The sequence below is a fragment of the Carya illinoinensis genome, chromosome 3, assembly GCF_018687715.1.
Source record: "Carya illinoinensis cultivar Pawnee chromosome 3, C.illinoinensisPawnee_v1, whole genome shotgun sequence".
Classification (NCBI taxonomy): domain Eukaryota; kingdom Viridiplantae; phylum Streptophyta; class Magnoliopsida; order Fagales; family Juglandaceae; genus Carya; species Carya illinoinensis.
This window is the reverse complement of record NC_056754.1, coordinates 51,576,084-51,598,949: the sequence shown is the minus strand read 5'-3', so window position 1 is coordinate 51,598,949 and position 22,866 is coordinate 51,576,084. Positions and strand designations below refer to the sequence as shown.

At 34.4% G+C, this 22,866-nt stretch overlaps 2 protein-coding genes across 2 annotated transcripts; both read left to right on the top strand.

The window, feature by feature from the left end:
* The first annotated feature begins 3,672 nt into the window (after positions 1–3,672).
* On the top strand, positions 3,673–14,074 carry LOC122304936 (uncharacterized mitochondrial protein AtMg00810-like). The gene is made up of 2 exons (XM_043117197.1): positions 3,673–4,282; positions 13,698–14,074. Exons 1-2 carry the CDS (start codon positions 3,673–3,675, stop codon positions 14,072–14,074), a joined length of 987 nt encoding a protein of 328 aa, XP_042973131.1.
* Positions 14,075–15,404: 1,330 nt separating this feature from the next.
* LOC122305211 (heparanase-like protein 3) lies at positions 15,405–18,542 on the top strand. Its single transcript, XM_043117571.1, has 9 exons — positions 15,405–15,751; positions 16,253–16,289; positions 16,397–16,580; positions 16,668–16,816; positions 17,024–17,254; positions 17,339–17,528; positions 17,624–17,749; positions 17,873–17,972; positions 18,058–18,542. Exons 1-9 carry the CDS (start codon positions 15,515–15,517, stop codon positions 18,403–18,405), a joined length of 1,602 nt encoding a protein of 533 aa, XP_042973505.1. The 5' UTR covers positions 15,405–15,514; the 3' UTR covers positions 18,406–18,542.
* Positions 18,543–22,866: the final 4,324 nt, after the last annotated feature.

The window sequence follows — 22,866 nt, the reverse complement described above, 5'->3', positions numbered from 1 at the left end:
TATACACAGTAGTAAGTTGTTTGAATTTATTTTCTATTTTCTAGTGCTCTGATAGTGCAGAGCAGAGGCCACCTTCTATATATATAATGGCCACTACAGCCACCTTTTGTAACAGATAATTCATTTCAGTAAAGGATTTTCTTTACAGACCACTTTCTATTTCTTGTCATGGTATCAGAAAGCTCTTGAGAAAAGAGTTTTTTTCATTCTTCTTTCTATTCTCAGTTGCCAAATAGGCTCCTCATGTTTACCTCTGGTGATCCTCCACCTCCACCTCCACCTGCTGTGAACCCTGATCATCCTTCCAATCCTTATTACCTCCATCACTTGGAGAGCCCAAGCGCCATGCTTGTCTCCCAACCCCTTTCTGTTTCAAGGGACAACTATCATTCATAGCACCAGTCCATGCTTATTGCCTCAGAAGCCAAAAACAAACATGTTTTTCTCGATGGAACTATCAGTTGACCTAATGCTGATAACCCTAATTTTGGTCCTTGGTGTAGATGCAACGAAATGATATTTTCTTGGCTTCTAAATGTTGTTTGTAAAGAAATTGCTAATAGTGTTTTATATATTGCCAATGCTCAAGAAGTCTGGAATGACTTGAGAGACCGTTTCTCTCAAGCTAATGGCCTATGCATTTTTCAACTTCAAAGGCAAATATCTGGTCTCTCTCAAGGGACTCTCTGTTTCTACCTATTTTACTATCCTCAAAAGTCTATGGGATGAAAAGTAACTACGAACCCCTTCCTCTCTGTTCTTGTGGTGCCCTCAAAGATGTTGTTACTGCTCAACACTTTGAATATGTCATTCAATTTCTAGTTGGCCTTAATGAGTTTTTCTCGGCTGTTAGAGCTCAAATCCTTCTTATGATACCCCTCCCACCCATTAACCAAATTTTTTCCTTAGTCCATCAAGAAGAAAGACAACCTGAGATTCTTCCTACACCTCCTATGGAACCTATGGCCCTTTTATCTCGACAAGACTACACTAGAACCAATAGGCAAACCCCTTCTTATGCTAAAGAGAGACCTCTCTGTAGTCACTGTGGTATTTTAGGCCACACTGTTGATTGATGCTATAAACTACATGGCTTCCCACCTAGCTTTAAATTCAAAAATAAGCCCTTTACAACTTCTGGCAATACTACTTCAGGTTCCAATCCTGCTACTTATGATGATTTATTTCATCCTAATGTTTCTTCACCTATGACATGAGATTCTGCTACCATGTCTTTCACCAATGAGCAGTACCACCAAATCATCTCTATGTTGAATTCACATTCTGTGAAACCAACAGATTCAGACACTTAGTCTACCAACCTAGCATTTTCTCACAATGTCTTAAGTATAACATCCTTCTCTTCCTCTCATCATGTATCTTATTCTTCTGCCACCTAGATCATTGATACAGGGGCCTTGGATCATATGATCAATGATCCTTCTCTCTTTGTATCTTCTATCCCTTGCTCTTCAATTGTTAAACTTCCAAATAACACTTCCATATCTGTCTCTCATATAGGCACAATTCAGCTTTCCTCTGACCTTACTTTGTTTAATGTGTTTTGTGTCCCTACTTTTCACTTCAACTTAATTTCAGCTAGCAAATTAAGTATTAACTCTAACTGTTCTCTTATTTTCATGCTTCATTCTTGCTTGATTCAGGACCTTACCAGCAAGAAGATGATTGGAGTGGGTGAAGAGAGAGATGGCCTATACTTCTACAAACAAGCAACCTTGAATACCTCTATTTCTAGTAATTTTGTTAAACCATGTTGTTTTGATTTATGGCACTTTAGACTTGGGCACATTTTTGCCTCTAGAATCAGTTTTTACAGAAACTTGACTATGAGATTACATACTCAGACTCCTTTCATTGTACTACCTGCCCTCTAGCAAAACAAAAATGCCTTCCTTTTAATATTAGTAGCTCAATTTCTTCTCATCCTTTTGTTCTTATACACTGTGATATTTGGGGGTCATTTTCTGTGCCCGCTCATTCTGGTTTCAAATATTTCCTTATTGTTGTGGAGGATTGCACTAGATGTACTTGGACCTACTTAATGAAACATAAATCTGATACTAGGTCCATTCTCAAAGCCTTTTTTGAACTTCTCAACACTCAATTTCACTCTAGAATTAAAAGTATTCGAACTAATAATGGTCTAAAATTCCTCGTGACTGATTTCTATAATTCTAAAAGCTACATACATTAGAAATCTTACATTGAAACACCACAACAGAATGCAAGGGTTGAAAGAAAACATCAAACCCTTTTAAACATTACAAGATCCCTTAGATTTCAATCTGGTCTTCCTTTTTCCTTTTGGGGTGACTGTATATTGACTGCCACTTACCTCCTCAACGAATCCCCTCTTCAGTTATAGGCAACATTTCACCTTATGATGCAGTTTATTAAAAAAATCCTTCTCTTAATCATTTAAGAGTTTTTTGGTGTTTATGCTATGCTACAACACCTTTCAGCCGTAGACACAAGTTTTCTCCTCGAGCTAAACAATGTGTTTTCATTGGCTATCCATATGCTACAAAAGGTTATAAACTCTATGATCTTACAACTAAAATAGTCTTCATATTCAGGGATGTAGTGTTTCATGAGTCAATTTTCCCATTTCTTACTTCTATTTTACCAACCCCCCTTCAACTAATGCTTCCCCTCTTGTACTCCCAATACCCTTTCATATCCTCTCAATGACTTTTCACCCAATGTTTATGATTCCAACACAGAACCTCTAGACCTAGAAGCCTCTTCTTCAACTCATAATGAAGAGCTCTCTTCATCTCAAGAACTAGAACACACTTCTTCCCCTTCTAACTCTTCTTTAGCTCCTCCCATTTTACCTACTCGTGTTTCTACTAGAGTTAGAAGAGTTCCTGGCTACTTATTAGATTTTCATCTCAGGCTCCTCCCCTTTCAGACTCCAATTCAGTCTTCCTCTTTTGATGGTCCTCCACAAGCAGGTAATCCTCATTCTTTAGCCTCTACAATTTATTATCATCATCTCTCACCCTCTCATAAAACTTTTACTCTCAATTTATCCACAATTTCTGAGCCAAAATCCTTTAGTGAGACTGTTTTTCATCCTCAATGGAGACAAGTTATAGCAGCTAAGACAGCAGCCCTTGAAGCTAATCAAACTTGGGAATTAACTACCCCACTTAATGGTAAATCTCTCATAGGGTGCAGATGGGTTTACAAAGTCAAACTCAGGTCAGATGGGACAATTGAAATAAAATAGTGCCCAGGGGTTATACCCAACTAGAAGGATTTGATTATTATGATAATTTCTCCCCAGTCGCTAAAATGGTAACTGTTAGAACCATTTTGGCTCTTGCTTTCATTTTCAATTGGCATCTCACACAATTAGATGTCAACAATGCTTTCTTGCATGGTTAACTTCATGAAGAAGTCTATATAAGTTTACCACTAGGATTTGCTAAACAGGGGGAGAATAAACAAGTTTGTAAATTGCTTAAGTCACTTTATAGCTTGATGCAAGCCTCGAGACAATGATTTAGCAAATTTTCAGGAACTTTGATTTCACATGGTTTTATCCAGTCTTCTACAGACCACTCCCTTTTTATTAAGGTCTCTGGTTCATCCTTCATAGCCCTACTTGTGTATATGGATGACATATGAATAGCATCCAATGACATGAATGCTGTTGAAGAACTCAAGTTATTTCTAGACAGCAAATTAAAGGATCTAGGACCTTTAAAATATTTTTTGGGCATCGAGATAGCTAGATCAGCTAATGGGATTTCACTTAGCCAAAGAAAATATGCACTGGAGATTCTTGAGGATAGTGGGATGTTGGGGAGTAAAATGCAAAAGTTTCCAATGGAACAGAACTTAAAACTAAGCAAAATAGAAGGGACTTTGCTTGATGATCGAGCAGCATATAGAAGGCTAGTTGGTAGATTAATATATTTGACCATCACAAGGCCTGATATCTCCTACTCGATACAAGTTCTTTCTCAATTCATGGATAAGCCTAGACATACACATCTTGTAGCAACAAATAGGGTGCTGCAGTACATCAAGGGGACTCCTGGACAAGGCATTTTTTTGTCCTCTAAATCAAAGCTGCACCTAAAGGCCTTTGCAGATGCAGACTGGGCAGGCTGTGTTGACACCAAAAGAAATGTCACTGGTTTCTATATCTTCCTTGGAGATTCACTGATTTCATGGAGATCTAAGAAGCAAACGACTATCTCTAGAAGCTCTGCAGAGGCAGAGTACAGATCTATGGCATCAACAGTATGTGAATTAACATGGTTGGTTCAATTACTCAAGGATTTACATGTCCCTCACTCACATCCAGCCTTGTTATTATGTGATAACCAAGCAGCATTACAAATAGCAACTAACACAGTCTTCCATTAGAGAACAAAACACATAGACATCGATTGTCATGTAATAAGGGAGAAGCTTCAAACTGGTTTAATCAAAACTTTACATGTCAAGAACAACATGCGTGTTTAAAGCGGTCCTCGCTCAATCAAGAAATTTCAACCGTAAGGCGTGAGTGAGGTTGGGCTGAATATGAAACCATAAGTGCTTGGGAAGCTCTTTCAAGACACAAAAAGTCAAACCCAATGCTGCTAGGACCTGAATCTTTCTGTTTAAATACTTGTCTCAGTATGTTCAAGAAAACAGAAAACTTATTCTGTTCTTTACATTTTTTTTTATTTATTACAACTTCACTTTTTCTTTTCCTTTTGAGATACATATTTTTGCACAAGCGAACCATGATGAGGTCATCTAGCCCGTGGTCAATTCGTATGTAGGTAAAGCTTCCTACCACCTTTAATTGCCTCTCCAGTAAACTCACAAGTGGTGAAATGTCAATTGATTGAGTTTGGAGTGAAGTGTGTGATGCCAGTCACAGATTACAAGAGATACTCATGTTTCAAACATTTGTAAAACATAGGTATATGATACAAATCTCAAAAGACATGTGATGCATACCTGTTAGTCTACAGCACTAAGACCATGTGTGGCTTGCGTCTTCCCCTTTTGGATGATCCACCTTGGTATCCATTTTCTTGAGAATGGCTTTTCAATTCTCTTGGTGTGCCTCCTAAGCTCAAAACAGTTTGGTCGGATGTGACCAATCTTACCACAATGATGACACACAGGGCTTGCTTTGTGAACTCTCTGTCTCAAGAAGGTTGAGACATTCTTAGGGTCATTCATGTAATTCTTACCTCTTCCAGAAGGATAAGCAGTTCTACTGTTAACGAATGCAGGAGCATGCACAAAGTGACTCATTAATTTAAAACAGTTTGGTCTAATATGGCCTAGCTTTCCACAGTGATGACATATGGGGCTCACGTTGCGAGCTCCTTGTCTTTTGGGAGGAGGAACTGATTTTTGCACTTGCAAAGGCTTCTTACCGTTTTCAGATGGATGAGCCTTCCTTTTTTCAATCATTTCAGGAACAAACACTGTGTTTCTCACACTTTTATGGAATGTTTTTGAGCTTGAATGAGCATCAGGATTCTTTTCAAAGTAGCCTAAACCACTCTTATCACTAGAGGACTTTTCTGAACTTAGGAGTTTGTCAAGCTGGTTTGTCCCAATGGAGAATTTCTGCAACTTAGTATTTAACAAAGTTAGCTCATTTTCATGAGTTGTCACTTTATCTTCCAAAGTCACATTCCTCTTTTGTAACTCATCTGTTAGACCAATGGCTTCTCTTAATTTGCCTTGAAGTCCTTCATTTTCTCTTTTGCATAAATCTATTTCCTCAATATGTGCTTTATTGAGTTTCCTCAATTTCACACATTCCTTATACAACTTCTCATAGATTTCCTGCAAGTCATCTTCATCCCCGAATTCATTTTCAGAAACACTCTCAATTTCAACCACAGATTCACTGCTATGACTTTTCCCTACAACAGAGGAAGTGAAAGCCATGTAGTTGAGATTTTTCCTCCTGGGAGAACTCTCTTGTGAGTCACTTGACTCAGACTCACTATCAGTCAAGGAAGCTGTAACAGCCCGCTAGAAATTCAATTAAGGAATTTCTATTGACTTTAGGAATCTCGTGAAAACTCTGTAAGTTTACACGAATCGACTAATCGCATAAATTTTAGCCTGTCAACATAGTTAGTGTTATCACTCACTATGGTGCTAGAAATGCGATTTTAATTATTTGAGATAGTTAAAAGTGTCAGAATACATTATAGTCTACACCACTAGGCTTAATTAAATATTTAGAATTTTTCAGTACTAAGTTTATTACGTTTATTTTTGGAGTGAATAGTAACCTCGGTAAATGTACTGAGCGCAGTGTTTTCAAAATCATAGTGTGAAATGTCCAAATTAGGATAGCGATATTTTATTTGGACACTTGGCAAGATCTTAACCACACATAATGAATAGTATTAGATACTTGGCACAAAGAGAAACCATTAGATGGAATTGTGAAGGAAATCAAGGTGTGAGATCATGACACCTAAGCAAAATACACATTTGAAAAATATCTTAAGAATAGAGATTTAAAATACACATAGAAATATTTTAGCCACCTTACTCTTCCAAGTCTACTCCACATTTGGAAAATATATTGAGCTGATTTTTATAGATATTATTGGATAGAATATTTTGAGATAATATTTTATAGATATTTTGGGTAGGAGAAAACCACACTCAACTCTCAACTCCAGCCTTATCATATCCCTTATCTCTTCCATAAGCATCTCCAGCCATCACCCACGAACTTATCTTCATTTACACGTTTCTTTAAAAGAATATCAAACATTCTCTCTCGGACAGCTTTTAGGAGTTCTTTTGCATGCCCATTTCGAAGTTGTTGTAAGTGTTTTATCATAAAGTCTCCTTCATATAAGTTGTTCCTTTTTGAGTCTAGTTTACATGGATATCTTATTTGCCCCATTTGAAGATCATTTGGTCAGTAAAATACTGTGTAAACTATAGAAAGGTCATTCTGGGAGATAAACTGGAGAATATGTTATAGTTTGGAGTTTTTGACCAAGCTAATGGATAGATATTGGTCCGAAATTTTTATGGAGTATTGTTAACATGTATATATGACTATTGGTTGAGGATTTTTGCATGATTGAAGGTTTTGATGAAATATTTGCTTAGATTTAGAAACTTAGAAACTGGAAGAAGAAAAACAGTTTCTATTTTGAGAAAGTTTAACTCTTTGGTGGTCTAAACCTATTCTAATGACTTTGATAATTTTATTGGAGGATCCTAAGCATCTTATATACATGTTATATTATTATTTTGAAGATATTTGATGTTAGTTTCAAAGATATGAAATTTTATACAAAGAGATATTCAGATAAGCCAAAGTGTGGATGTTCTTGGCTAAATTTATGTTTTGGTTAATTTTTAACCATGTGATCTTGAATTAGAAGCTTATATATGTTTTAGGACATCTTTTTAAACCATGTGATGGTTTGGTTTGAAGATCACATATTTATAAGTCATAGATCAAAAGGTTGATCAAAACAAGTTAGAAACAAAAATCAATAGAAATAGCATATGAGAATTTTGGCCCTATGGAGTTTTAATAGTTGTGATTAGTTTTAAATTTTTCTAAATTGATATTTGAGTTGAGGATAAAATTTACATGAGGCATGTAAATTTTGGTGACTTTTGGAGTTAGTATGCAAAATCCTTAAGTTATGGGTAAAACGGTCATTTTCCTACATGTAGGAAGTAAAATGAAAATTTTACTCTTTAAGTTAGTATTTTTCCATATTTCAAATTATTAGTGATTTAGTACTAACTTTAAGAATCACTAATTACAGTTCCTCGTGATCGCGCTTGAGGTTTTATAAGAAACGCGGAGATCGAGGTAAGTTAGCTTTTAACTTACTAGCAGTCTACTGTGTATGTGTGCTAAGTAAAAGAACTATAGTGTATGTATGTGTGTTATCATATATGTCATCCCACGCCAAGTTATCACGTAATTGTTTATTATACAGAATTTATTCTGTCATCAATTTTTATCTGTTACATAATATATTCTGTTATGTATTACTGTACATTACAAGTACGTCATGCTAAGTATGCCATCTATTACATGTATGTCAAGTCATGTAATATTCACTGTTGTAAGTATGTCATGTTAAATATGTTGTCTATTATATGTTATGCCATGTTACGAAATGTTTCTATCTCAAGTTGGTCATGTATTTCAAGTTATGTTCAAGTCACGTTTCATCTTGAGTACATTATGTTTGTGTAGAATACATGGGGCCACAACAACTGTGGAGTATGTATTTTACTACAATTGTGATGCGTAGAATACATGGGGCCACAACAACTGTGGAGTATGTATTTACACGTAGAATACATGGGGCCACAACAACTGTGGAGTATGTATTTACACGTAGAATACATGGAGCCACAACAACTGTGGAGTATGTATTTTTCATGTAAGTCAAGTTTGTGTAGAATACATGAGGCCACAACAACTGTGGAGTATGTATTTACACGTAGAATACATGGGGCCACAACAACTGTGGAGTATGTATTTTTCATGTTAAGTCAAGTTTATGTCGAATACATGGGGCCACAACAACTGTGGAGTATGTATTTTTAATGTTAAGTCAAGTTTGTGTAGAATACATGGGGCCACAACAACTGTGGAGTATGTATTTTTCATGTTAATTCAAGTTTCAGAGCAAGTTCATGCTAAGTCAAGTTTCAGATTAAGTTCATGTCGAGTCAAGTTCAGTTCATGATTCAATTTAATCTATGTCAATTATGTTATGTTGTACGCTAAGTTATGCTTTAATTACTTATGAATTTGATTATGCATTTATGCTTTTATTGTCATACATGTATCATTAGTCTGTATGGAAGTTTTTTGTTAACTTGCTGAGATTTGTAATCAAATCTCACTTTGGTAGTCCCAACTACCATTCCCCCCGAATGGTAGATCTTGTTACAGGACCTGAAAGAGAATCAGGAGCTGATCAACTAGACACAGTTGACTAAGTGACGGTGCGACATAAATGTTGATATAGTAATTAACGTAAATTACTACTTGTACGATTGAGTTGCATCTCTACTACTTTTTGGATCATAACCATTTTGGACTAGTGTTGTGATCTTAGTTGTTCAATGGATTTTTATGTATGAAGTATGTTTTAAGCATTTGAGATATTTTCAATTTGGTGCATAGTATTGCTAAAGAAAAAATTTATCCGCTGCGAATATTGCATATTGTTAGATGCATGTTAGGAATATTGCATCTTATATGTCATGAACGGGGGCAGGTAACCTTGTGTTGCATGTCTCGACGCTTCAAATGTCCGTCCGATCCTAAACGGAATTTGGGGGCGTCACAGAAGCAACATTAGCTTTCTCTTTGGCCTTTTTGTAATTTGCACACTCAAATCGAATGTGACCAAAACCATGACATTCATGGCACTGAATATTATCCTTGACAGCTCTAGTTTCTCGCTTATAGCTCCCTTCTCGGTTTTCTGAACTTGAACCTCCATTGAAACTTTCGAACCTTCTCTTCTCTTGTCTTGGGTTTTTCTGGGCAAACATCTTCCTGAATTTTTTAGCATAAAATGCTATCTATTTCCTCCTGGGAGAACTCTATTGTTGTCTTTTTACACTTAGGATCTTATCACTTCGTCTACCACAAATTTAAAACTTAATATTTGCATTTCATTCTTTTGTGTTCTGTATTCTCACTTTCTCAAAAAAAAAAAAATGCTTGTGTCCTTCGGATTCGTGCTACTCGTGAATCTCGACAGTTTTAGGTATGTTTGTTATTCTTTGTTCTTTCAGTATTGCATGAATGAAATATTACAGTATATATAATTACATCATATGCATATGCATATGCGTCACAGCAAAAAGTAAAAAATAGAAACAAAATAAAAACGATCTTTGCATATTCACATATGTAGTTTACAGAAAATAACCCCAACAAAAAAAATTTAAACAAATAAAACAAATCCCATCTTTTGTCTTCTGATTTGCTCGTGCTTTAGGAGAGAGAAATGACCAAAGAATGTATGTACTGAAATCACCAAAAAAAAAACAATAAGTGTTAAAAAAAAAAGGCCAAACAACAAGGAAAAAAAAACTTGAACCAACATAGAAAAGGCATAGGAAGATAGATCAAAAGGAAACAAAAAGTTGTCCTGTAGATGTGAAAAATACAAAAATAAAATTTTTTTATAAGTAATACAAAGGTAATATACATCAAATGGTGAAGAACAAGGAAAAAAAAAAGTAGAAGAAATCAAGTGCAAGAAAAAATAAATAAACTTGGATCGGAAACGGAGAACCCTAGGAACACAGATTGCAAAAAAAAAATTATTCTACAAATCTGAAATGCAAGGAAAAAAACGTGTATCGAATATACATGAAATGCAAGAAAAAAAATATTTACTACATGACTATAACAACAAACGCAAGATTTAAAAAAGAAAAAAAAAAGAAAAAAAAACTTGTGCAAGAAAAAAAAAACATAAGAGACAAGAAGAACAAACAGATCTCTTAAGATCTATGAAGATCTGTTCAGATCTATAAATAAATACAAGAAAATAAACCAAAGACATATTGTAAAAGCAGTGGTTTTACACAACACTACACCTAGACGGGGGTGAATAGGTGTAATCTAATTTTTATGGCCTTTTGAAAATTAGACAAACAAGCAGTTAATAAATGAATCAAATAACACAAATAATCAACACATGATTTTGATCACGGAGTGGAAACTCATTTGAAGAACATCTTCAAAATCTAAAACCACTCCGGGTGTAAGATACCACCTCAAATCCACTATAGAAATTTTAGTCTGTTACAACCAATTTAGAGACACTCACAAAACCTTTGTAGTAGCTAAACTTGGCTTGCAACACCACGAGTGACCCACTCGATCTCTACACGCATGTAGTGTCGGAACTCCAACCTTCCTATAGCTACCCACGAGAACCTCTCGATCTCTGCATCAACAACAGCTCCGGACTCTTCCAGCCAACAAAAAATGTCCACTTAAATGGACTCAAGTAAGAGTTGATTTTGAGTGTATTGTGGTGGAGAAGTGTTTATCCAAGAGAGGTTGCTCTAAGAAGTTCTTGGAGACCCTTAGGGTTTTTGCTCTGATTCTCCACACTTAGAACAGAAGTTGAGATGTTCTATTTATAGTTCCCATCAAATGAGGCGCTTCAAAACCCTACATTGTAAGAGATCTGGAACATTCGTCGAGCGCCACAATCTGCCCGAGTCGCTCGAGCGAGTGTCGAGTGACACACTCTGCCTGGGTTCGCTCGAGCTCAGTGTCGAGCGAGGGTCGAGCGGTTGACTCTGCCTGAGTTCGCTCGAGTTCAATGTCGAGCGAGGTTCGAGTGGTGCAATCTGCCTAAGTTCGCTCGAGCGCCCTATTGAGCGAGGGTCGAGCGAATCAATCTGCCAAAATTTGCTCGAGCGCCCTGTTGAGCGAGGGTCGAGCGAAGTCACGTGTTCTGACCAATAATGGGAACACTTCAAGCACGCTTCAAGCCTTTCCGCAACAACACTTGTTACAACAGTATTTTACATGGGTTTTCACAAGAATATGTCAATACGCTCATTTTTCCCTCAACACATATCTCTTCAGATATGTGAAGATGTGTTCAGATTTGTAAGAACAAACAAAATAAAAAATAAACATGAATGGAAATTTTAAAAGATTAAGAACACAGATTTGAACGCAGAAAAAAAAAAACAAAAAATAAAAAATAAATGAACATCAAAGCAAACAAGTAAGAAACAAAAAAATACGCCAAAAACCAACAAATAAATAAATCCCAGCACAAATAGATGAAAGAAACAAAAACTTGCAAGCCAATATACGTCAAATGAAAGGAAAAAAAAAATTCTACATATTCGAGATATAGAAACTAAAATTTGTAAGGTTTAAAAAAAATGTGAAAGGAAATAAAGACAGTGTAAATAGAGAAGAGAGATAGTGTAGATCCGAAACAAAAACACGCAAGAAGGAGAAGAAGAAAGATGAGAGATGGGGGGGGGGGGGGGGGAAGAACAATCTGGAACCGTGGGGGGTGGGTTTGCAATTATTTATATTTAGGGTTTTTACTTTATAAAACGGCGCCGTTTTGAGGTGTGAATGGGATGGGTTAAGGGTTGCTGTGCTGAAACAACATCGTTTTGACTTTTTGGGTTGTTTGGTAGACTGGGCTTTATTATTGAATTCGGGTTGAGCATTGGGCTGGGCTTTTTTTTTCAAATAAGAAAAAAAAAACCCATTGTTACATGTTTGTAGATCTGCCTACTAATATATTGTTTATTTAAATTTTTTTGCTTTGTATTTGAATTGTACATAAAGTTATATTAAAAATTTAAAATATCGAAAAACTAAAATTTACATTATTGTAATTTTGTTTAATTTATGCTTTGATATTTATTCCAAAATTAATCATTTTTTTTAACGATGTTGTGTTGTGTTGCAGTGAATTGGGCCAGCTTAGTTTAATTAAAAATTTTGCTTGATATGTGAGAAATAAATAATCTTATAAATTATTTTGAACTTAACTATTAACCTATAGTGTGTTCAAATTTTTTTAAAATTAATATGATAATTGCTCATAAATTTGTAGTGAGAAAATAAAATCTTACTTTTTTTTTCAATGTTTTATTTTAAAATTTTAAAATACCAGATGTTTTCAAATTTTATTTCTTTTAATTTATACATTAATCATTATTGAAAATTTAATAATAATGTTTATAACAAATTTTCATTGCTTGCCTATATTAGCACATAGTTCATTTAAATTTTTTTCACTTAATATATGAATTTTGCATAAAATTGTATTAAGAATTTAAAATATAAAAAAATCAAATTTAAAATGTTGTAAAATTTGATTTTTTTATAATTTATACATTAATAATTATTGCAAATTTAATAATAATGTTTATAAAAAATTTTCATTACTAACCTATTAGCACATAATTTATTTAGATTTTTTCATTTTATATATCAGTTTTAGATAAAATTGTATTAAGAATTTAAAATATAAAAAAATTAAATTTATAATGTTTTTTCACTTAATAAGAACCCCAAAAAAAAATATCTTTCCAATGTTTTTCTTTTTTGTGGTTCTTTTATAGTCTTTTATTTGTTTTTATTTTTTTTCTCTTATATGTTTTATTAAAAATAGTATTGATAATAAATTTCATTTAATGTATTATTAATTTTATTGCAAATTTTTCCGCTATAAATATTGAATTTATTTATTTCATTTATTATTAATGTTAGAATATTTTTTCTAATTTATTTATTTTTTATGGATTTGATGCTTTTGTTTGCATAAGAAAATATGATAAAATTGACTTATATATAAAGTTTATATTTATTTCTTTACTTTTAAATTTATATAAACTTCTTATTGTTATAATTATATATTTAAATAGGATATTTACTCGTATGTAAAGTTCATATTTACACATAAATTACTATATAAATTATGCCCCCACTAAGCAAACGTCCAAAGGATGTTCCCTCCATTGGTGTATGGACATTCCCTCCACTGGTATATATATATCTATAATAATAAATGTCTATCACATTACTATAGTAATGAATAGTGAATTCTAATTCCATTTTTTTTTTTTTCCGTGTACATAAAGATTTACACTGCTTTATATTCCGTACAAAGCAATTGCAGCCGTCGACCACACGAACACCGTTGTACAACCGCGCCGTGCACACCAGAGAGAGAGATCTGAGGCGATAGATTTGGCCATCGATCGCGCGAAGCTCAGGATGAACGAGGCGCTGATGGCTCTGTTACTGAAGCTCGACTTGGTGCCCGGTGTTGATCCATTGTTGAGGGGCGCGAGGAGGAAGGTGAGTCATCGAATCGTGGGGTTGCAGGAGATAGTGGACGCGATTTCAGAAGTTTTGTCATCGAAACCCACGAATACGTGGCACCGAAGGTTGCATCCAGTGGATCGCACCGGAACGCCGTTTATTGGTGGACAAAGATCCAGTTCAACGCCTAGGATCGAAGCACGGAGTCGCCGCTGCCGTTGTGTCGCGTGAGGGAATGAAGAAGAAGAAGAAAGAGAAGGGACTAATAACGGGAATGAAGAAGATAAGGGAAAAGGCGAAGGAGAGAAGAAGAAAGAGGAAGAAAAAGGAGCCCTAATGTCTTCTAAACGACGCCGTTTTGGAGGGATCCATTAGGCCTGATTTAAGTGCTATATATAAAAAGTGTGTATGAAACGGAAAATCTTGTTTTATAAAAATTAAGTGTCTAATTTTATGAAATGATTATTTGTAAAAAATAATATATATTTTATAAAAATTATTGATGTCACTTAATAATTTAAGGCATATTGGAGAAAATAAAAAAATTAGTTCAAAATATCATATAATCTAATATATGTTTATAACATCTATAATTTTAGTAAAGATGTATACGAAAAATTTAATAAAAGTCTAACACAAACGGTAGTTCAAAATATGTGTCGTTTGGCATTTGTATTATAATTCATCAATTTATATCATCCTGTAGACAATCAATAGAGACAATATTGAAATTCTTATTTTGCTGTTAGTTGAGTCAATCAGGGACAACATAAAGTTAAAAAATAATCTTTTTATAAAATTTGTGGTATAATATTTTCTATATATAGCATATATATAAATCATAAAATATATTTTGAAATTGTTGGCCGAATTTACTCTTTCTTGACTAGCTCAAGGATCACGACTTTTGTCACGTGCCTATCATAGCAAGCCCACGTATGGAATATGACTTAGCGGAAGTTACGTCCTACTACCATGAGAAAAAAAAACACTTTGATTAAACACACTTGTATTATATATTATATGAGATTTTTAAATTTGGAATACTCAATAATCTGAGTTAATGAAACGTATAATATACGTATATTATACTTAGGGATTCACGTCTTATGCACCTAATACACGTGTATATGTTAAGGAGAAAGAGAAAAATATAATAACTAATCTTTAATTACTTATTATTATATAAACTATTAAGTATTATAATTATTGAGATTAATAAATCATATAACAACATTGAATGCTCTCTCTCAACATTTATGTCTTCATTTTATATGCCAAACCGTTAAAACAAACGGTGTTAACTTTAACGGAAAAACAAGAAAAACCGTTAAAATAAGATTTTCCGTTTCATACACACTTTTTATATATAAAATATAGAAGATATGGTCTGAAGCCCAACCCTGAACTAATAATATTATTCAAACTACATAGCCGTGTGGAGAACTACATGCACTTGGCCTGCTAAGCAATCCCTGTTAACAGTCACGTAGCATATAAATGTCATTTCATTGTGCTTATAAATATCTTGCCCAATTTGTAATCTCAATCATCGTCCTCTTCCCTCTTTTACACTCTTGGTGGACTCCATTTACTAAAGAGTGAAGAGCTACGTACATAAACGTATCCCCCTTAGCGTTTCTTGCTTTTTACTTTTTGCTTCATCAGAGAATGAGTTCTCCGGTTTTGCTTGTGTGGATTGGAATTTGGATGTGTGTGTTTAGTCACAGCGCCATCATTCCTGCTGTGGGTGGAGATGGGAGTGCTGAGGGGACTGTTTTTGTTGATAGCCAAACAATCATCGGGAGGACTGATAAAGATTTTATATGTGCAACCTTAGATTGGTGGCCTCCTGAGAAATGTGATTATGGAACATGCAGCTGGGGTCATGCCTCTCTGCTCAATCTGGTATCCTTGTGTTTTATACACTTGTTTTTGAGTCTTGAATTACATAACTAGTATGTTTGTACGAGCAAAGTGCGATGTTTGATATTTGCAAAGAGTAATGCGCAAGATCTTTCATGGTTTGTGGCCTTCTCTAATGTTTCTCTGTTTCTTCTTCTCCTTTAATCCGTTGCTGTTGCCATCGCTGCTGAGTTTCCTTCTTTGTTTGATATGGGGATTACATTACATGATAATAACCACGTTTTTTCTATCTTCCTTTCTTGTACGGCATCTGTTTTGACGTGCAGTCCTACCGTTTTTGTATGTTTGGTTTTAGTTCCTTTTTCTAATACAACACGTCCAATTATTTTACTGGACAAGTGCATATCCAAAGATTCAAAGGGGGAAAAACGATGTTACATGTATTTTAGTTGAAGAATATAAATTTTTGATGCAGAAATGTCCATTTATTTTGAGCCAAAAGAGTGTTGTTGCTAAATTTTCTTTGATCTTATTCATGTGCAGAATCTGAGCAACAATATTCTAGCAAATGCCATAAAAGGTGAGAATACCTTAACATTTGGTGATTTTTCTTTTTATTAATTATGATCATGTATTTCTCTATTCTTTCTGCTGGAGTCTAAGATTTTCCTTTCAATCATGCTGCAGCCTTTTCTCCCTTGAAACTTAGACTTGGCGGCAGTTTGGAAGATCAAATCATATATGATACAGAAGATAACCGGCAACCTTGTCTTCCTTTTGTTCAAAATTCCTCAGCCATGTTTAATTTCTCTCATGGTTGCTTACCCATGCCTAGATGGGATGAGTTAAATGCTCTCTTCAAGAAAACCGGGTACCTAACAAGAATTTTTCATTCTTTTTACCCTGGTGATTTCGTTTCTACTAGATGAACTGCCTAAGGTCCCTTGGTTTATTTCAGGGCTAAAATTATTTTCGGGCTGAATGCTCTCTCTGGAAGAACTCTACAGCCTGATGGAACTTCAACGGGAACTTGGGATCACAAAAATGCTGAATCTTTCATGCGTTATACCGTCAGCAAGAACTACACTATTCATGGATGGGAGCTTGGTAAGAATAATATTTTTTCTTGTTTGTAATTTAAACATGTCCTATCCATGCTGAAACACATAAAAGAATGTTTGATGTTCTGTTTTGTGTTCTTTATTTCTTCGGTCATAATATCTTCCAGGTTTAGTCCTAATCAGGAAATTGTCTTTGATATTATCTTTTCTGAGAGTAATTCATAGGGATATAACTTTCCTATTTCCTGGATAGGAAATGAATTGTGTGCGGGAGGAGTCGGAACCAGAGTTCTAGCAGATCAGTATGCTTTGGACACTACCACTTTGGCGGACATAGTCCAAAGAGTTTACAAGGGAATTAAACCCAAGCCACTAATCCTAGCACCGGGAGGATTCTTTGACGAGAAATGGTTTATAGATTTCATAGACAGGACGACCCCAACTTTGGGTGCCGTCACCCACCACTTATACAATCTGGGGGCAGGTATTTTAGCTCGATCAAGCTGATTTTTCGCACCTCTTTCGGGTTCGAATTCGTCTACTTAAAAATTGTTATCTGAAATTACAGGAGTTGATAAGAACCTTGTTAACAAGATTCTGGATCCGTCCTACCTCGACCGCGTGTATGATACATTTAAGGATCTCCTTGACATCCTCAAGATGTATTCAACTAGAGCAGTTGCATGGGTTGGAGAGTCAGGGGGTGCTTACAACAGTGGCCATCATCTTGTCACAAATGCATTTGTGTTTAGTTTCTGGTAATTGACTATGATCTAGAAGAAAAACATCAGGTTTTTTTTTTTAACAATCGATTCTACTTTAAACATTTTGTTACTTTGGATGTGATAATCAGGTATTTGGATCAGCTAGGAATGTCATCAGCTCATGACACAAAAACTTACTGCAGACAGAGTTTTATTGGTGGAAACTATGGTTTACTCAACACTACTACCTTTGAACCAAATCCAGACTACTACAGGTTGGAGACCTTAATTTTCATTTTCAACAGAACATAAGAGTCTAAATGCAAGGAAGTGTGTTTGACACTTTCTGAACTGCTACTAAGAAACTTTTTTTTTTTTATCCCTGTTTGATATTACAGTGCTCTTCTTTGGCACCGATTAATGGGAAGAAATGTTCTTCCAACTAGCTTTTCTGGAACAAAGAAAATACGTGCTTATGCTCACTGCTCAAGAGTTTCCGTAAGTTCCATCCGTATTTCATAAACAAAAACAGGTAAATATGTTTAATTTTTTGTGATCTGATGAAGGGTTCTTCATTATGCAGAGAGGAATCACGTTATTACTAATGAACCTAGACAACAGCACCACCGTCTATGCCGATGTAGCCTTCAATAGTACTGGGACCTTTAAAAGAAAAACCATTCTGCTGCCTCCACCTTTTAAAGGCGGAAATATAAGAGAGGAGTTCCATCTAACAGCAAAAGATGGGGATCTACACAGCCAAACTGTCCTGCTAAATGGAAATATTTTAGCTGTAAATTCTGCTGGGGACATACCTCCATTTGTGCCTGTATACGTAAATTCATTAACCCCAATACAGGTGGCTCCCTACTCTATTGTATTTGCACACCTGCCAAATGCTGATGTCCCTGCTTGTAGGTTGCGGCACTAGGTGGAGAGCTCAAATTGGTTGCATCTAGTGATCAAGAAAGACAATGATTTATTCTTTTTTATTTATGAAGTAAGGTTCTTTTTTTTTATTTTTTTATTTTTGGGTTGTTGATTTTAATCAATATGAAAGTTTTTTTCTTTCTTGTTTAGAATAATACTCTTCTTTCTGTGTCTTTCTTTCTTTCTTTCTTTGCCCCTGGCTTCTAATCCATAAGTGAAGTTATTACAAGGGTAGTAATTGTAAATAAACAACTTAGTGTATTGCTATCTCTATCCATCACAAAACAGATTCACAATTTTGTCCGACAGAGAGAGAGAGAGAGGCACTTGCTCAAATTATTCAATACATCCAGTCAAGGAATTGTACAGTAAAAGTTAGGGGGGTGCTTGTAATGAAAATTCTGGATCTGATGCATAGCCAATCACCTTAAAAACAAGTACTATATTGCATTAAGTCGAAATTACTTCAATTTGGATGCTTCGTTAAGAATAATAAACCAAAGAACAGAGACAAGGTCAATCAGTCTTGGAAAGTCTTGGAAAAGGTATCTTATTTTTTACTGCTAGAGAACGCAAAATAAAGAAATGATTATACTTGCAGTTATAAATGTGTAAGTATCGCATAGTTACTTTTAAAAAAATGAATAAATAAGATATCTATATGAAAATAAAATTAATATTTTAATAATATATCTCTTTTTTTTTTTAAATAACTGTACGACACTTATATACTTCATAACTATATATAATATTACTCTACAAAATATAGTAGCACTCTAGTCCAGTAGAAAAAGACTGATGGTAGGGGTAGTAATATGTTATACGACTCGTTAACTTAACACGAACACGACACAATAATAGTGTGTTAGGATTAAGTTTTAACAGGTTCAGGTCAAAACGGATTGACTCATTAAGACACGACTGCTTAAAGGGTTGATAACGGATCAACCCGTTATAACACGTTAAGAAAGTTAAAGTTACAATTATATATTCCTACCTAAAAGTAAAATTGTTAGAATTTTAATTTTGATATTTATATTGTTTGGATTGTAATTTTGGACTTGTAGTTAGTTTTATAATATTTATAGATATTGTGATTTTAACATTTATATAAAATTATGCTAAATTTAATTAAGTTAAAAGAGTTAATTTTGAGCCTATTCAATCCATTTACATAAACTATTATAGATTGATAAAATGATTTTTAGAATAAACACGTGTAATGATTTTCATTGGCTTACACAGTGAGTTAGTTATTTCAGTTACAGCTTTACACGTCTGTATTAGTCTATAAATACAGACCTATTATTCTGTAATTGAAATCAACTCAATAAGAATACATTCTTTCAATTTCATCTCTCTCGTATCAGACCTATCTTTCCTCTATCTTGGATTACTCTGTTACATGGTATCTGAATCAAATGTGGAGAATATTCCAAGTTATTACCATTTACAAAGTGGTTATTCACCAGGGAACATACTAGTGTCAAATGTCCTCACTGGAGAAAACTATCATACATGGAGCAGGTCCATGATGATGGCTTTAAAAGCCAAGAATAAGATTGGGTTCGTGAATGGATCAATTTCGTAGCCAAGTTCAACAGATTCTGCATATGAACTGTGGTAGAGATGTAATAATATGGTCTCTTCATGGATCATCAGCTCTGTTTCAAAAGAAATTAGAGGTAGCATCATATGTGCAAGAACAGCTCAAAATATGTGGGAAGATCTGAAGAACAGATTTACACAAGGAAATGGTCCAAGAATCTTTCAATTACAGAAAGATTTATCAATTTTGACACAAGAGGACTTATCAGTACGAGATTACTATACAAGATTCAAATCCCTATGGGATGAATTGCTGGATTATAATCAAATTCCAACATGTACATGTGGAGCCCTAAGAAACTGTAAGTGTGATGCAATAAAAATTTTCTTGGATTATCAAGATCGCCAGCATGTGATGCAGTTCTTAATGGGGTTAAATGATTGTTTTTCTCATATCATAGGGCAAATTCTAATGTTAGAACCTTTGCCGAATATAAATAAAGTGTTTTCTTTATGTTCAAGAAGAGAAACAGAGAGAGATTAGCAAGCATAACATGATTGATACTGCTGCTTTTATGAGCAAAGTTCAAGATACAAATCCAGCAATGAAAAGGTTTGCTCTTGGAAAACAACAACAGAAAAGAGATAAGTTGTTCTGCACTCACTGTGGTATGAACAACCATACAGTGGACAAATGTTACAAGGTACATGGTTATCCTCCAGGCTTCAAACAGAACTCAACCAATTTTTGACAGAAGGGAAGATTTACAGCAACTGCTAATCAGCTTTCGGGTCAAATCTTGAGTACTCCTTTTGAGAATTTTAATCAAATGCCTTTCTCTCAAGAAGACTATCAAAAATTGTTATCATTAATTCACCCACAACCTGATGATAATACCAATCATCAAGCTGCGAATATCATTTCTAATTTGATTGCTCATTCTACTCAAGGTATATCATCAAATTCTACCTTTTCTTTAAGTGCTTCAGTTTCAGCCTTAATATCTGATAATACATGGATTGTAGACACAGGTGCTACAGACCATATTGCTCATTCAATTGACATCTTTACTTCAATCACCAAAGCTTTTAAACACTTCTGTTAAACTCCCAAATGGAAATACTGTACCAGTAACTCATATTGGTATAGTTCAGATATCTGAAAATCTAATTCTTTAAGATGTACTTTGTGTACCATCTTTTTCCTATAATCTCCTCTCAGTGAGTAAACTCACTTCATATCAGAAATGCTCATTTATATTTTCATCTGATTTTTGCCTTATTCAGGAACTTACCCAATGGAAGATGATTGGTATAGCTAGAAGATCAGCTGGCCTTTATCTACTGCAGAAATCAGGTGCTAGTGATGTTGTTATTCCACATAGATCCAATTCTGTAAATTCTATAATAAGCTCTCAAGTTTGGCATAGCAGATTAGGACATCCTTCAATGTCTAGACTATCATTTCTTTCCAAAAATGTACCAGATATTAGCCTTTCCAATAAATTTGTTGATCATCATTGTACTGTTTGCCCATTGGCAAAACAGAAAAGATTACCATTTGAAATTCATTCATATAATGAAAGTTGTATTTTCCATATTGTCCATTGTGATATATGGGGCCCTTTTTCAATTCCAACCCATAATGATTCCAGATTTTTCCTTACTATAGTTGATGATCATTCAAGATTTACTTGGGTATACTTGATGAAAAACAAATCTGAGGTCAGAAACATATTCAAAAATGTTTACAACTTAATTGAAACACAATTTGGAAAGAAAATACAATGTATAAGAAGTGACAATGGTTTAGAATTTAAAATGACAGATTTCTATGAGTTAAAAGGAATAATGCATCAAAAGTCACGTGTAGAAACACCTCAACAAAATTCTATAGTTGAGAGAAAACATCAACACTTGTTAAATGTAGCTGGAGCTTTAAAGTTTCAGTCAAATATTCCTTTAGCTTTTTTGGGGAGAATGCATACTAACTGCATGCTATCTTATAAATCGTATACCATCTTTGGTTTTAAATAACAAATCTTCACATGAAATTCTTTATAATACAAATCCATCTTATAATCATTTGAAAGTTTTTGGTTGTTTAGCTTACGCATCAACACTTCTTCAAAACATAAACAAATTTTCACCAAGAGCCAAAAGATGTGTTTTTGTAGGCTATCCACCTGGTATAAAAGGATATAAGTTGTATGATCTAGAAAATAAGAATTTTTTTGTTTCTAGGGATGTGGTTTTTCATGAATCTGTTTTCCCTTTTATGTCAAAGAATGATTCTTCAACAACTAATTCAAATCTGGACATTACTATTCATTCATCATCAGATAACATCGTTTTTCCAAAACCAGTTTCTGATTCTGCTGAAAATATACATGTCTCCATACCTTCTAATTCCCAACAACAATTCAATAATCATCCTAGTCCAGAAAACACAGATTCAATAAATTTAAATGATGAGAATCAATTTCCTACTTTGAGAAGATCAACTCGGCAACACAAAGCACCTGGTTACCTGCAATCATATCATTGCAATCTGGCTGACTCTACTGCCCAAACATCTTTCACAAATCCTGCTATTACTACAGGTACTAAATATAGCATTTCTGATGTTCTATCATATTCTAAATTGTCTAAATCTCATAGAGCTTTCTCTGTTGCAATATCTTCTAAAGTTGAGCCAAATTTTTATCACCAAGCTGTTAGGCATACTCATTGGAGAGATGCCATGGCTGCAGAGTTATCTGCACTTGAATCAAATAACACTTGGGTTCTTACACCACTTCCTCCAAATAAAAAACCAATAGGTTGTAAATGGGTATATAAAATCAAACACAATTCAAATGGTTCTATTGAGAGGCATAAGGCTAGACTTGTAGCCAAAGGGTATACTCAAAGA